Source organism: Akebia trifoliata, chromosome 4 (genome assembly GCF_017979445.1).
Source record: "Akebia trifoliata isolate Shusen 1 chromosome 4, ASM1797944v1, whole genome shotgun sequence".
Classification (NCBI taxonomy): domain Eukaryota; kingdom Viridiplantae; phylum Streptophyta; class Magnoliopsida; order Ranunculales; family Lardizabalaceae; genus Akebia; species Akebia trifoliata.
In genome coordinates, this window is record NC_141378.1 from 12,681,375 (window position 1) to 12,698,086 (window position 16,712).

General features: G+C 36.0%; 1 protein-coding gene across 2 annotated transcripts; it reads right to left on the minus strand.

The window, feature by feature from the left end:
* Positions 1–375: 375 nt before the first annotated feature.
* Positions 376–16,429, minus strand: LPA3 (Low PSII Accumulation 3). Of its 2 annotated transcripts, none has more exons than XR_015177618.1 (12): positions 16,029–16,429; positions 15,499–15,529; positions 13,152–13,244; positions 13,006–13,068; positions 6,276–6,387; positions 5,405–5,490; positions 4,774–4,832; positions 4,576–4,678; positions 4,445–4,505; positions 2,201–2,326; positions 2,039–2,119; positions 376–771 (listed from the first exon to the last, which is right to left on the minus strand). XR_015177618.1 is itself a non-coding variant. In XM_086439622.1 (12 exons), exons 1-12 carry the CDS (start codon positions 16,361–16,363, stop codon positions 712–714), a joined length of 1,167 nt encoding a protein of 388 aa, XP_086295748.1. In that variant the 5' UTR covers positions 16,364–16,426; the 3' UTR covers positions 376–711. The 2 variants fall into 2 exon arrangements, 1 of the variants encoding a protein (XP_086295748.1); XM_086439622.1 differs by having other exon boundaries at positions 2,244–2,326; positions 16,029–16,426.
* Between the last annotated feature and the right edge of the window lie 283 nt (positions 16,430–16,712).

The following is a 16,712-nucleotide window of genomic DNA, read 5'->3' on the forward strand; positions in this document are numbered from 1 at the left end:
CATTGGATATGAAAAGTTTCGGAGGGCAGAGCATCGATAAACAATGTATTACCATCTACAATTAGTGAGATGCATACAATACTCCAACACATGGCGAGATGAGGAGATATTTCCTAGGGATTCAAAACCGATCCTTAGGAAACTACATTTCTAGTTTCACACCAGAGAAGTCCTAAAATGTAGACAGCTTTCACTTCAGTAGTTATATGTTAAAACTAGAGAGATTCTACAGCCATACCTACTTTTGCTAACTCCGCCCCAATTCATATGTAAATCACCAAAGAACTTGGCACAAATCTTGGGGTGGCATTAGCAAAAGTTGGTTTGGCAATAGAAGCTCTCTAAAAGTAAGATATTTCAAGTAACAAGGGTCAGTGGAATCCAAAAATCTTTAATACAATAATAAAAAAAGAAACAAAATAGAGAAAACAAAACTGATCCATAGTCTGGAAACTGGAAAAACATTTACAATTTCTCAAAGGAATGAGATAGAACAACAGATCATAGAGACCACGAATTACAGACCCTAAAAACCAATATGGGGACAAACCTTTGAGCATATTTTCTTAGGAAATAACGAGAGAAGTATTGCGGGCTTGGGACGTGTATTTGGTCATTGCTTTCATCCAATTGTCGAAACTAATGGGACTATGATTCTCTTATCTTCATCCCCGCTTTGCACTCATTTAAGAACAATTAATTGACACTCAATCAATTACGCCATGCAGAAGACAACTCCAAATCAACATCTTCTTCCCACCAAGTAGTGGTCTGTAATACCAATTCAAGACGCAAATAAGATGGGTTTTCAAGTTGGTGAATAACAAATAAAAATAGCCTTTGCACTTGATCCAAAAAAAAAAAAAAACGGTTATCATCTTCTGTTCAACTAAATAAATTTTCATTTAATACATACATAATTAATCTGGTGGATAATAGGAAAGAATAGATTCTCAAGTGGATATATTGACATAATTATACATGAGAGCTTCTATTGACTCACCAAATTTGGCTAACGCCACCCCAAGATTGTGCTAATTCTTTGGTGATTTACATATGAATTGGGGGTGGCGTTAGTAAAGGTTGGTCTAAGCAAAACATTGAGTTCGCGGGAAATTCTTTTGCTGATTTTGTTTTTAGATGGCCTTTGTTATGTAACCAGTGATGTTGTTTAGTTCTTTTCTTTCTTTTGCTTTGTGAGGCTTCCTCGGCCTCCTTGTATTCAGTTTTCTTCGTTGCAATATATTATACTTATCAACAAAAAAAAGTAGAGGAAGAACGAATGGTGACAAGAAAAATGAATTCCGAATTAGAACTGATTTAGTTCATGGAATAATTTGAGTCTACTTGATTGCTCTACTGATAGATGAAGTAACCGTGCATGGTCAAGAGAAAGTCCCTTGGTGTATGTTATTTGTAGATGATCTAGTGTTAGTTGATGAGACTAGATAGGGAATCAAATCAAAATCACAACTTTGGAGAGTTGCTTTGAAATATCATGGATTATTGGATTTAGAACAAGTCCAAGACACTGTAGGAGTTCAACTTTAGTTACTAACAGAGAAATGGAGGACCAACAAAAATTGACAGCCAAGAAATACCTCGAAGGGACCATCTTGTTCTATTATCTATAACGTTGACTAAATTAGAGGTGAACTCTAGGTGTGCCATGTGACTTGACTCATCTTGATCAAATTAATAAAAAGACAGTAATACCAACTATGCTTTATGGAGACAAAATTTAGCAATATAAAACAAGTTTAAATATTGAATGAGCAGAGATGAGAATGCTGAAATGGATTACTAGGAAGATTAAGGTTGATTAAAAAAAATGAAGGCAGTTGTGAAAAATGTAAGAGTAACCCCAATAGGTACAGTAAGGGAAAAGTGATAGAGATGGTTTGGTATTGATAATATCCACAATTGGAAGGAATATGTTCTTTGAAGGTTCTGAAAGAGCAAGAGAAGGACCAAAAAGGACATATTGACATTTAGATATCTATATACAAATGCCAAATCTACTCAACTAAGGACTAACCTTATAGCCTCTTCGAAGAAATTCGAGGGAGCTTCCTTGTTCCTCTTGTAGTCCAAGTACCCTAAGGAGTTCCTCCTTTGTCTACAGGCATGCCAAATAGTTAGTCTAAATGCACACCACGTCATAAATGGCAATTTTGATTAAAAAATGCTGGAAATATACACAAATGGGTTTGGTGGGCACAACACAAGTAGTTAGTATTTACTTCACCCAACGTGAAACGGGTTCCACTTTCGGCTATACAAACATAGGAACCGTCGGCTTGTTTGAGCATCACCTGCCAAGGCCCTGCACCAGAACCATATGAAGCAGGGTTCAAAATAATGGTGTTGAAGAACATATTAACCACCCAATAGTCCAATTTACAAATACAATATAATACACATAAGGTACACATTCAAGAAACTAATGTGGAACTCCTTGGTTGAAAAAGTTGTAATTTTCTATTTATCAAAAACTGGGAAAGTGTGGTGTTTTGGCACGTAAAATTCTGTAAAAGAGAATGATCTTGTCTCGGCCATTGCAGTAATAAACTTCAATTGATCCCCAAACCTAAGGATTGGGATCCAAAAAGAATACAGTTGCCAAAACCATCATTAACAATGGAAGATGAATTCTTTAATGTATTGGTTGGGCCTAAATCTGAGATTTTTTTTTTTTTTTGAAAAGTATAATATATATTGATCACTGGTTTACATGTATAGTCACTTTGATCTACCAACCATTGATGCCACACTTGCAAGGATACGGTACCAAGGCTATGTTGGGTAACGTCAGTAAGGAAAAATATGCAACAAGGGATCCACCACTTTATTAAGAATATAACCTCCAGTTCATTGTTTCATTATTACAGTTGGACATAAAATATCCAATTTCAGTCGGCCGCAGAATATCCAGCCATGTTCTACCTCTATAAACAGACCGAAGTACAGAGAGAAGCGATAATTATATTTGGATTTCGAGAAAAGGAAGGTTCCCAGACCCATGTGCCAATCTTTGGACAGAGACTAGATAAACTTTGACCATGTGCCCAATTCGATCAAAACAAAGAGATGTAACCATGTTTTTCTTTTAAATAGGTCTTAGATCAACATGTTGAGATCATAAAAGATTAGATCTGAATTTTTCCACATTTACTTTTTATATTTAGCATTTTTGAAAATCAATTCCTTTCAAATATAACATGCAAGCACCCTTTGTGGTCATAAAGTTTTTTTTTTTTTTGTCCCTTCTCCCCTTTAAAAAAATGTCATAAAGTGGAAAAATTCAATAAAAGTTGGTTTCAATCAAGAAAAGAAGAATAGAGAGAAAAGGAGATCATGAGAGAATCATCATGACTCCTAGGATTCACTTATTTATATTAAAATATGGTCGAGGTTACAAGAATAATCCAAGACAAAGAATAAGACTTAGATACATATAATAAAGGTCACCCAATTCCTAACATGTCATCAACTCCTTTCTCACGAGTGATCTCGCATTGATATATTTGTTGGTTGTGAAACAACAGGGTTATCCAAAGGTCTCCTTTCCAACCACAAAACTTTCCCTTTGTCTTGTCCCTTGAATCGTTTGGACCTGCCTAGTGATCTATTGGATTGAAGTCCCCACAATATGAGAAATCAGCATGCTTGACATCCTTTGCAACATGCTTTATTACCAGTTATGTGTCGGGAACAAATCGTCCCATGGTGGCACAAAGACATGACTGGCATGTGTATATATTGTCAGATTATCATGCATGGCCCCTTCTATAGTATGCCATGTTGCTTTACTCGATTGGTCCATACTACGTGAGTGGCAGAGATTTGCAAATCAGCATAGCTTTAGAGAGGAAAATTTCTTTGTTGACTGATTGGCAAGAAAATGCTGTGGATGGAGCTTGTTTGATTTATGTAATATGTCATATTATGACTAAGTGAGGAATACCCATACCAAACACTAGTTCTAGTAATAGCTTGTACTATGTTTGCTTTATAAAGGCTTAGAAGCAAAGCTCAATCAGTTGACATATTGCAATGCAACCTTGAGGTAGTGAGTTCAACTCTAGCTTGCCCATCCTCTACCCCCCCCCCCCCCCCCCCCCCCCCCCCCCACCCCAAAAATATATATATAATAAATAGTAATGTTCATTTATGATACATTTCTTAGCTTTACCAAAACTAAATGGAAAAAAAAGAAAACTAATGAAGGAAATACAGCAAGGAATAGGTTTTTTGGAGTGTCGGTGTGTCACTCCAAATCTCTTCAATGTAAAGGTGGAGTTTTGTCACAAAAATGAAGGGGCAACTATGTGGATTGGCCAGATAGAAAACGTCACGCCATTTTAATGTAATTCTAGAAGAGTGATAATAAATTCAAAAAAATGATTTATCATAATTTGTGCATTTTTGGGAAAAGCGTTACCTGGGTATTGGCGGAATAGTGCTCCAGTGTAATTTACAATGTAAGGCGCAACTGCAACTGTCTTTAGAATTAACAAGACAAATGGATTATTCAAAATGGGTGAAACTGAAAATCAGAAAAGTGATAGATACCTTTGAGTAGTCTCGTAGTCGAATATAGAATACAGGGGTGAATTGGGAAAGAAACCGATAATGCAAATCTTTGGTAGGAAATCCCAAAATACCCAAATCAGCACTGCAAGGTTAAGTAGCTATTGGTCAACAGAAAGAAAGAAAGAAAATCCAGGAACAGCGAGTGCAAGTATTATCAGGAATGTAATGCAATCATACCGCAATGTGTCCAGTTCCAGATTAAAAAGAAGAACGGGGGTGGATGTAGCAAATTTTTCCTGCACTCCCCAAAGATAGAATATTAGTTGATTAAGATGGTTCATTTAAAGATTCGTCTTGTAAAGTGACCAACTTAACACATTGTAATCCAACGGTGATGAGGATATATCATAAACCTACAATACTCACCACAGTAAAATTCTTTAAACTCCCGAACATAGATATTGAACAAAATTTTCATTGATCAAAAATTTAAACTGAAACTGTAAAATGAAGCAACTGTTAGAAGTAGTGTCCTAACAAAATCATTTTTGTAATAAACTTTCATTTAATGAAGAGAATGTGTTGAACTTTGTTTCTTCGGAGTTCATGAGATGTTCATAACATTCTTCAATATTAAATAATGATATGATCATTTGTTACATGCATTATACTCTAGTAAATGCATTATACCTTTGAGTTGAATTATAAAATATTTAGACAAATCATGCAACATCCCTCATTAAGACGGTAATCAATAGGGACAAGAGAACATTTTTCTGGTAACTTAAGGAACTAAAATATTGGGGCCACATTAGCATATAAGAGCAATCAAACAGAAAATGAAGGCCTTTGAGAAAGAATATCATACCACATACTTCTCTATGCCAGAAAGCTCACGTGTGCTACAATTAATAAACACAAACAACTCTGGTGGCTTGTCAGATCCCCAACGGCCTACATTCATGAGAGATGCTTTAGAAAGTAAAACTAACTTCAAACTTTCAAAGAAGGTAAAGCGTTTAAAAAAATCATGCAAAAATCTGCAAGAAATATCACTAGAAATTTTCTTAACTTAAATATGCATAGAGTTTATTCTTTTAAGGAAGAACCAGATCAGTAAACTTCGTATTTGAAGAGTTATAGAGTGAACAGTGAAAAACCACTCCATATGATATCATTGACCGAGTTGGATTCAAGGAACTTTTCCCTCCTTTGAGATCTGACTCACCAGCATTACCCTAACAGAATGAATAACAAGCATAACCATTGATCCAAATTCTTCAAATTGGAATCATTCAGATTCCTTTTCCAAAACTACTCCTGAATCTTTGCAGAAATGAGAAACATAGAACATTTCCCTTAACAAAAGGCCCTGACTTACCTTCTAAGTATACACTCCCCTTGAAAATCTAAGAAATATAAGACATTATTATCACCAAGTGAATGAGAAGTATTCCTTAATCCTGGTGCATCCCCACAAAAATGCAACCTTGTACACGCTCCCGTCAAGGTTTGATGGTTCCAGTCAATATTATTTACAGAGAAATAGTTAAATCAAGACATTTTAACATAATACAATCTGAATTGGAAATTTTAACCACTTAGAGCACGGAAAGAAACCATATATAGTGATCTAATTTTCATTTAATTAAACTTCATTTCCATAAACCCAATAAAATCTCCAAGAATTTTCCCACAAAACCTAGAATGTGGAATCATTTCAGAGTACAGGAACTAACCTTCATTCTCGTCTTCAAAATCAAAATCTAAAGTGTTTCTTACGGATCTGAAGAAGGTGGAGACAGGCCCAGTGGGGACATCATCGAGGGAACCAATAGTTATATCGTTAGTCTGAAAGAAATAGGAATAAAGCATTAAAGAAATAAAAAGTAACAAGTGGATGGTTGTCCAAATAATAATTTAAAAATAATAATTTAAAAGGCTAACTCATATAGGCTCTCCAAGTTTCTTCATCAAACACAAGATATGCTTAATAGAACAAAAACTTATATGACCTTTATCTTGTTCTCAATCATTACATTATAGATATATAAGGGCAATGATTAAGGGAAAGAGGATATCTAAATTTTACCACTTTTCTTGCAAGTTGCCTTCCATTCTATTTAATGTTATAATAATTAAAAGGCATAGCATTATATTTTGACATGTTTCAATAAAATATACCAAAAATTTTATATTTCCACAAGTCTCCACGTGATATTTAACTGACAATTTCTTTTTGTATTAATTTTGGTGTAGTCAATTCTCATTTCTTGAAATATTTTAATGAACAGATAAATTTCAACAAAAATAATCAAACTTTTAGTAAAAAATACAATATCATGACAGAAATATTTGATAAACAGTACATTCCGACTAAAACATTCTTTTTTGAATAATTACTCAAAAGATATTGATAAAGTACAAAGGATTTGTAAATCACACATAACGATAATATCTACTAAGAAAAAAAAATTATATACAATAACAATTGATTTACGACAACCTAGGTTTTATCACTTCTAACCCTATCTAGTGATAGGATTTTCATCTCGGGATTTATACAGTTGAGGGAGTCAATGATTTGAGCAGCTGGAAAGCTTTTTGAAAGAAGGCCCACTAATAGGGAACAGATCCAGTATGTACGCTCTGTCCTTTGTACATGGCTCTACTCTATATTGTCAGTAAGATACAGCATATATATTTAGCTAGAATTACTCTCTCTAGTTATAACATGATTTTGTATTATAGCTGTAGATATCTTGTAATTAGTAGGAAGATTATAGTTTCTTTATTTAGTCTCTCCTTGATTTTTGTAATTGCTGACATTCAGTCTTGTAATCAGCCCAACAGTTTCTATATAATATGAGGAACCCTCACAATGAGAGGCATTCAGTACAATTGACATGGTATCAGAGCCTAAATCATCTAAACTAGGATTGTTCTAGGTTTCAATTTTTTTTAAGGCAGAGAGTTTCTTTCTTGCTGGAAACTACTCTTTTGTGGTGATTAGTGACTATCGGCAGATTCTTTAGAGATTGTGGAAATTTTGTGGTGGCTGTCGACAAGTTCTGTGCAATCTGTGGTGGTTGTCGGCAGGTTTTGGGTTGCTATTTCTTACTAGAACAGTGTTGGAGTGGATCGGTTGGTGCTGGAGTACTGTTGTTTGGTGCTGTTTGGGTTGCTGACTGGTGATTTTGGGTTCTAAAGGTTGTTGTTTGGTGGATTTGGGCTTGCTGTCCAACAAATCTGGTAGGTTTTATGCTGGAGTACTGTTGTTTGGTGCTGTTTGGGTTGCTGACTGGTGATTTTGGGCTTTAAAGGTTGCTGTTTGGTGGACTTGGGCTTGCTGTCCAACAAATCTGGTGGGTTTAGGGATGTTACTTCTTTATCAGGTTTTACAATTTCTGATCCTAGTGGCTTCGGGTGTTTATTTTGATTTCAAGTTGGTGTTGTTGTTATATTGGTTTCATGATGTCTTCTACTGAATCTTTCGGGGTCCGTTTTACTGGAAAAAATTATTCTACTTGGGAATTCCAGTTTCAATTGTTTGTTACGGGGAAAGAGTTGTGGGGCCATATCGACGGTAGTGATCCAGCCCCTACGGAGCCTAGGGAGTTGGCTAAGTGGACCGTCAAGGATGCACGTGTGATGTCTTGGATCTTGGGGTCTGTCGATCCTCTTATTGTGCTCAATCTGAAGCCTTATAAGACTGCGAAGACCATGTGGGAGTATTTGCTAAAGGTTTATCACCAAGATAATACCGCACGCCGTTTTCAATTGGAATATGAGATTGCTGGTTACACTCAAGGCAATCTCTCTGTTCAGGAGTATTTTTCTGGTTTTCAAAATTTGTGGGGAGAATTTTCTGATATGGTTTATGCGAAGGTACTTGCTGCATCTCTCTTTGCCGTTCAGGCTGTTCATGAGCAGAGCAAGAGAGATCAATTCCTGATGAAATTGCGCCCTGAATTTGAGGTTACTCGCTCAAATTTAATGAACCGTGATCCTCCACCATCCTTGGATGTTTGTTTTAGAGAATTACTTCGCGAGGAGCAACGTCTTCTCACTCAAGTTACGTTCCAGCATGATTCTAGAATCTCCAATCCAAATCCAATAGCCTATGCAGCCTATGGGAAAGGGAAGGACATGCGCAAAGTCCAGTGTTTCAACTGCAAGGAGTATGGTCATATTGCTGCCAACTGTGCAAAGAAATCTTGCAACTACTGTAAGAAACATGGCCATTTTATCAAAGAATGTTCCACTCGGCCTCAGAATTGTCAAGCTAACGCTTATCAAGCTGTAGTGAACACCTCATCTGCTCCAGAGATGTCCTTAGCCTCTTCTTCTGTAGCTGGACCATCTGTTCTTACTCCTGAAATGGTCCAACAGATGATTGTGTCAGCCTTTTCTGCCTTAGGGCTCCAAGGTAATAGTAATACTTCGTCTAAATCTTGGCTTTTAGATTTTGCTGCATCCAATCATATGACCGGATCGTCTGATACACTTTGCAATGTTCGTCCATATCATGGTTCATCCTATATTCAGATAGCTAATGGGAGTCATTTAGCTATTAATAAAGTAGGAGATATTAATCCTTCTTTCAAAGATGTTTATGTGTCTCCTGGACTTTCTACTAGTCTTATTTCAGTTGGCCAATTAGTTGATAACAACTGTGATGTCCGTTTCTCTCGTGATGGTTGTCTTGTGCAGGATCAGGTGTCGGGGAAGATACTCGCGAAGGGACTTAAAGTTGGCAGACTATTCCCATTGCACTTTTTAACTCCTAGTTATTTATCTTTAGCTTGTATGACAGTTAACACTCAAAGTGAAGTATGGCACAAACGTTTGGGTCATCAAAACTCTGTTGTTCTGTCTCATATGTTAAACTCTGGTTTATTAGGCAATAAAGAACAAGTTTCTAAAAATTTTTCATTTGACTGTTCTGTATGCAAACTTGGTAAGAGTAAGACTCTTTCGTTCCCTCCTCATGGTAGTCGTGCTGCAAAATGCTTTGATATTGTGCATAGTGATGTATGGGGCATTTCTCCTGTAATTTCTCATGTTCGATATAAATATTTTGTAACATTCATAGATGATTTTAGTCGATATACTTGGGTCTATTTTCTTCGGTCCAAATCTGAGATCTTGTCTATTTTTCGGACCTTTGTAGCATATATTGAGACCCAATTTTCTCCAAGTATTAAGATTTTGAGGTCTGATTCTGGTGGAGAGTACATGTCCCACGAGTTTCATGATTTCCTAAACCACAAAGGAATTGTTTCTCAGCGCTCTTGTCCGTATACCCCTCAACAAAATGGTGTGGCAGAACGAAAGAACGGACATCTCTTGGACGTTGTTCGCACCTTATTGCTCGAGTCCTTTGTTCCTTTTAAATTTTGGGTTGAGGCATTATCTACTGTAGTTTACTTAATTAATAGACTGCCCTCTCAGGTCTTGAATTATGATTCTCCATATTATCGTTTGTATCATCAGCACCCTAGCTATTTTAATCTGCATACTTTTGGATGTGTTTGCTTTGTTCATTTACCTCCTCATGAACGTCACAAACTTTCTGCTCAGTCTGTTAAATGTGCCTTTATGGGTTATAGTATTTCCCACAAAGGTTATGTTTGCTATGATCCTTGTTCTAACAAATTTCGTATATCTCGTAATGTTGTTTTTTTTAGAATCAATGTTTCTTTTCTACACATGTTGAGTCATTGCCTGAGATTAGTATTCTACCTTGTTTTGATGAATTGACTCCTTCCACTGAACGTTTCAAACCTGGAATGGTGTATACTCGACGTCTACCAACTTTACCCCTTCCCGAGACTGACCCTTCATCTGAGACGGCTTCGACGACTTTTCCTGAGATTGACCCGCCATCTGAGACAGTTTTGATAAGTTCTCCCGAGCTTGACATGCCTCCCGATCCTACTCCTCGACGATCTGCCCGAGTATCACGTCCCCCTGATTGGTATGGTTTTAATGCTACTTTGACTTCTATTCCCATCCCTACATGCTTTTCTGAGGCTGTTAAACATGAATGTTGGCGGAAAGTGATGGATGAGGAACTTCGGGCTCTCCAAGACAATCATACATGGGACATGGTTCCTTGCCCCTCTAATGTTAAAGCTATCGGTTGTAAATGGGTTTACTCGATTAAGCTCCGCTCTGATGGGACTTTGGACCGATATAAGGCACGATTAGTTGCCCTTGGGAATAAGCAAGAATATGGGGTGGACTATGATGAGACATTTGCTCCGGTGGCGAAGATGACTACAGTGTACAGTTATTTCTATTGCCGCTTCCCAAAGTTGGCCACTTCACCAGATGGACGTCAAAAATGTTTTTCTTCATGGTGATCTCAAAGAGGATATTTACATGACTCCTCCTCCAGGCTTGTTTTCTTCTTCGTCTTCCACTGTGTATAAGTTGAAGCGGTCTCTCTATGGCTTAAAACAAGCTCCTCGGGCATGGTTTGACAAGTTCAGGTCTACTCTGCTTCAGTTCTCCTTTGTCCAAAGCCAATATGACTCCTCTTTGTTTCTTTGCAAGACACCGATTGGTCTCGTTCTTTTACTTGTGTATGTGGATGATATTGTCATTACTGGCAGTGACTCTACCTTGATTACCCACCTCCAACAGCATCTTCAGGCTTCTTTTCATATGAAGGATCTTGGTCCTCTTACGTACTTTTTGGGGTTGGAAGTGCACATTGATTTTTCGGGTATATTCTTGAATCAACACAAATATACCCAGGATTTGATTAGCCTGGCTGGTCTTCAGGATTCTTCTTCGGTGGATACTCCTATGGAGGTCAATGTGTAATATCGTAGTGAGGAGGGCGATCTTCTTTCTGATCCTACTATGTTTCGACAATTGGTAGGCAGTTTGAACTATCTGACTATTACTCGGCCTGATATTTCCTTCGCTGTACAGCAAGTTAGCCAGTTTATGCAAACTCCACGTCATCTACATTTAGCTGCCGTGCGTCGTATCATTCGATATCTTCGAGGGTCACCTGGTCGTGGATTGTTCTTTCCAACTGGCTCTTCTTTTTGCCTTGTTGCTTATAGTGATGCAGATTGGGCCGGATGTCTTGATACTCGGCGGTCTGTCACGGGTTGGTGCATGTTCCTTGGTGATTCTTTAATCTCTTGGAAAAGTAAGAAACAAGCTCGTGTTTCTAAATCTTCTACTGAATCTGAATACCGAGCAATGTCTGCTGCTTGTTCTGAGATTGTCTGGCTTCGTGGGCTTCTAGCTGAGCTTGGTTTTTCTCAATCTGATCCTACTCCTCTTCATGCTGATAACACGAGTGCTATTCAGATAGCTACTAATCCCGTTTACCATGAGCGTACGAAGCATATTGAGGTGGATTGTCATTCTATTCGAGAAGCCTTGGAAACTCGTGTTATTTCTTTTCCTCATGTTTCCACTAATCTCCAGATAGCTGATGTGTTTACAAAGGCCATGACACGACAACGCCATCAGTTCCTTGTGGGCAAATTGATGCTTCTTGATTGCCCAACATCAATTTGAGGGGGGATGTCAGTAAGATACAACATATATATTTAGCTAGAATTACTCTCTCTAGTTATAGCATGATTTTGTATTATAGCTGTAGATATCTTGTAATTAGTAGGAAGATTATAGTTTCCTTATTTAGTCTCTCCTTGATTTTTGTAATTGTTGACATTCAGCCTTGTAATCAGTTTCTATATAATATGAGGAACCCTCACAATGAGAGGCATTCAGTACAGTTGACATTTATAAACCATTTTTGTCCTTAAGTCGGAATTAGGGCATCTAATTCCATCCGATTCCACTGTTGAATCAAGGAATAAGCTAAGTGCGCAAAGACATCTGATTGGTCAGCCACCTTTCGGTTGATACAAAGAAGATCACATTGATCTATCTTGACATCACAAGACAAATCTCTTTCTATCATGACCAAATAAAACTCGGCCATTTTATGATTTGATCATACAAAATAGCTAGATTCTTTAGGTGGCTAGGATTTTAAAGCTGGTCCAGCTTTTGGATTATGATCCAATCATAGTTTGATCAATCTTGATCAGTCGTGTGTAGATACACACATCCAAGGGTATAAACACTATTTACAACAGACTTTTACAATCTAATTAAAAATATTAGGAAAATGAAACAAGTGAGATGAAAATGAAAGGTTAAAAATAAGCAAACATAGAAATGATGAAAAATACAAAAACTTGAAACAGGATACTATCTGTATTTACCAATAAATCATCACATAGCCTATATCCTACTTTTGTGAACATTTTATTTAACCACATCTTTATTTTTTAAACTTTCTTCACTAATATATTCAACCAACATAATCTGTACACTAACAAACTGAAATCTCTGATAAGATATAATCTTTGTCAATCTAGAGAGTATGTAAGCAAAAAAAATAAAAAAGATCAATTAACTGTTCCATACCATGTCAAACGCTGTTTTGAATAGCTGAGAAGCTCTCCGCTTTTCTGGCTTGTCAGGAAACACCTGCAATTTAAAATCTTTTACAATATACATTGTTGAGTGGAGTATAAGAAGAAAAATGTGAAACAAAAAGGATACAAACTTACAATGCAAGCTCTGGTTCCTTTCCTTTCTTGAAGCTTCCTTATGACAGTTAAAGCAAGTTGGATATTGGCATCGATGAACTCATCTGAAGATCCCTTCATGTATTTAAGAATTAGATAGAAGCGTGTATTTGGTTAGTTATTTTTCCATCAGTGAGGAAACTGTTTGTTAATGTTCGAAATATTTAATGAGATTATTTGGTATGTCCATAGAAATCAACATTAATTTTCACTAATAATTTTAGTGTATGAGAAATATACCAGTATCTAAATATATTCTTGATGTAGCGAACAAGAAATAATAAAAGAAATCAAGTATCTCAGATTCACTCAACAAGAAGGACAAAAGCAAATCAAAGATTGCACGCAAGGGAGAAACAGCAAATGGATCTTTTAATGCACAAACACAACTTTGGAAGCTTATGAGAAGAATTTTTAATATGAGAACGATATAATACTTGATTTTTAACTTCATAAATTTGTCATGATCTGTTTATTTTGTGAAGAAATCAACACTCAAAATCTTACGAATATTTGTAAATTCATCTTAAGTCACTACTTACCACAAGGACCTAGAAATTGGACTCTCAGATCAAACCAGTAACAGAATTCTCTCTCAAGGCCTACATCAAAATCAAAGCCATCTTTCCAAGGTACTTCTCATGATGTAAGGGAAGTGTTAAGATTGGGGACACTCGTAATAGATTGTTATAAAGTGTCTACCCTATAACTTAAGGATATACATATACAGGATGGTGGCAGGCTCGATTATGAACAAACTACTCATTCTAGAAAGGAAAAGATTGGTAAAGAAACATAAAACAAAAGGAAAGGAAAAAAACTTTAATGATAATGACAAGACACGATGAGAAACTCTTGAGAGTCCCAAGATGGGTTTACCTTGAGCAATTAATGAGTTTCAAATGGGGTGAGTCAGACGTTAGATTCTAACTGAAAAGGTACCTTGAGCGGCTTATGAGGCTCAATATAAGTTGACTTGGCACGTTGTCTCTCTTGAGGGTCCGGGGACAAGTGGAGGAAATATTAACCATCGAATATAATAAAAGATGTTAACAAAGGAGCATGATCAGTAAAATAAGAAAACTTTATGCCAAGACAAGGACCTAGTGAATACAATTCATTGTTTTCACAAAATCTTACGTATTGTTTCTATGAAATTTCTGAATTGAAATTTTGATTCATAAGTCCTTAATTTGTTATTGAACTGTTAGATCTTTTTTGAGCTTCATACTCACTAATGTTTCATGTCAACAAATGTTTGAGGAGCAACAAGTTGCAGATTGAGGGATAGAAGAAGGAATCTTCTTTATAACATTATGTCTATACTAAGATTTTATTGTATGGTTATAATAATTTTATCTATGTAAACATATTGTTATTAAATGAAGGATCGTGATGATTGTCTTTATTGGTTGTTTTAAAGAAAAAAAAATGTATAGTTTACATACTGCTTTTGCTACGAAAGGCTTGTGACCGACCTTTTTCGTCTATAATTCCATCTGGGCTTTAGGATTGAAAAGATGGGTCACAACATCATTTGTTCTTCTTTTTTTCTTCCTTTGATTTCCTTTAATTGTACATGGTGACCATGGTGCATCATCTCGACTTTTGAGGGTATATTTCCTCTTTTGCACTGGATTATAACACTATACACTAATGGACAAAAAAAAAAAAAAAAATCAGGAACTCAACAAACAGTTCTCCCCCAAAAAAATCCGTGGTGTACCTGTTTTCCTACAATGTCACTAGAGGACCTTAATTCATCTCATGAAAATCAACAGAAATGCTCCACAAAACTATAGGTTTATTCATGAATAATAAATATCTTAAATATGAATTATACAAAGAAACAATTACATTAATAAAATGACAAATGACTTTGCATGGGCATTCCCACCAAGATTTCCTTTGACAAGTTACAAAATTTATTACAAAACCAAAAACCAAAAGATCAAAAGGACAATTAGAAATGCAAGAAGCTGCTGAAGTCAAAATTTATTTTCCCTTTAACATCAATTTAATACACTAACATGGCATCAAGGAGTATTTCAAACTTCATATTTGCAGCACTTAATCGAACTCTTGATCATCTCATTGTTAATAAATTCAACCATTCAAAATATGCTTGCCACTTGACTTCAAATAAATTTGAGAAAGAGCGAAAATGTTGCAAATAAAATGTATCGATTCAATCATTAACAGTACATGGCAACATAAAAGTGATTAAATCTTTCTTAATCATTAGCAATTCTGAATAAAAGTATTCACTTATTATAACTTCTCAAGAACATAATTAGCTAATTAAAAATCTCAGTTAAGGAAAAAGTACCTTGTAAGTAGAAATGTCGCTAGGCAATGGCCTGGTGACGCGATCCAATGAGGTAAGACCACAAACACAACCCCAAAAAAGAAAAAAAAAAGAAAGAAAGATAGAAAGAAATTGGTGTCAAAGAAAGAAAATAGAAACAAACTCAAAGGTCTAATTAGTTATATAAGGCATCAAAATCATCCCTTGTTAGGGGTTAAACAGCAATGAAGGAATCTTGAAACTTTAAATATTTCAGAATTAAAATGTACCAATAATGAGTAAGTTATAAAAATTAAAAATAAAAAAAAAATGTTAATAGTGATAACAAGACTAATGCACTAAATATTTAAAAAAATAAATAAATTTATTAAAAATCTACAAACAAGGAAATGTGATACCGAAAGAACTGGAAAACTCGCCCAAAAACACTAAATTGAATTGGGCGCCTCTAAAAAATCCAATTTTTAGCTAAAACACAGAAAATGGGTATCAAGAAAATCAATCCCAACAAACAAATTATAAAAATAAAAAGGGTAAAACAACTAACTTACGGGAATTCGATCTCGAGACGAGTTTTTCCCTCTTCAAGAGCGTAAATGAGAGAAATCGCAGCGTCCGTGACAAGCACTTCGTAGGATTTGGGCTTATAAACTGAAACCCCGACTTTAGGATCTAAATCTTGAGCTTTTCTGCTGCATCGAAGCTCGCTTTTATGGAAAGAGGGGGAAAGTTGAAAAGAAGAGAAATGAAATTGTGGTGGTGGTAGTGGTGGCGGTGGAGTAGAGATGGTAGAGAAGGAGGGATGAAGAGGAGGAGAGAGAGGAAGTTGAGATGAACGCGTTTGAGAGAGTGGAGAGAAGAGGCGTGAAGAGAAGGCCATGGCCATGGCCGTTTTAGTTGTTAGTTAGTAAAGACAGCAGAGCAGAGCACAAAACAGGGGACAGGAGAGAAAGATCAAAGTGGATAAAAGAGCGGTGTGATTTTTGAGAGCCACGTTTAAAAATATATATATTTAAGAAATACCTCCCTATTAAATTAGTGATATTAGCTTACCTCCTACAAAATGCAAGATTTGGTTTACTCCCTAAATAGTAAATGAACACTTATTTATTTATTTATTTTATTTTATTTTTAATTTTATGATATCATGGGTACTCCCACCCTAATCCCTTGGTCACATGTATCGCCCTCTCAAGAATTCCTACATGCAACAGATTAAGTCGATGGTCAATTGA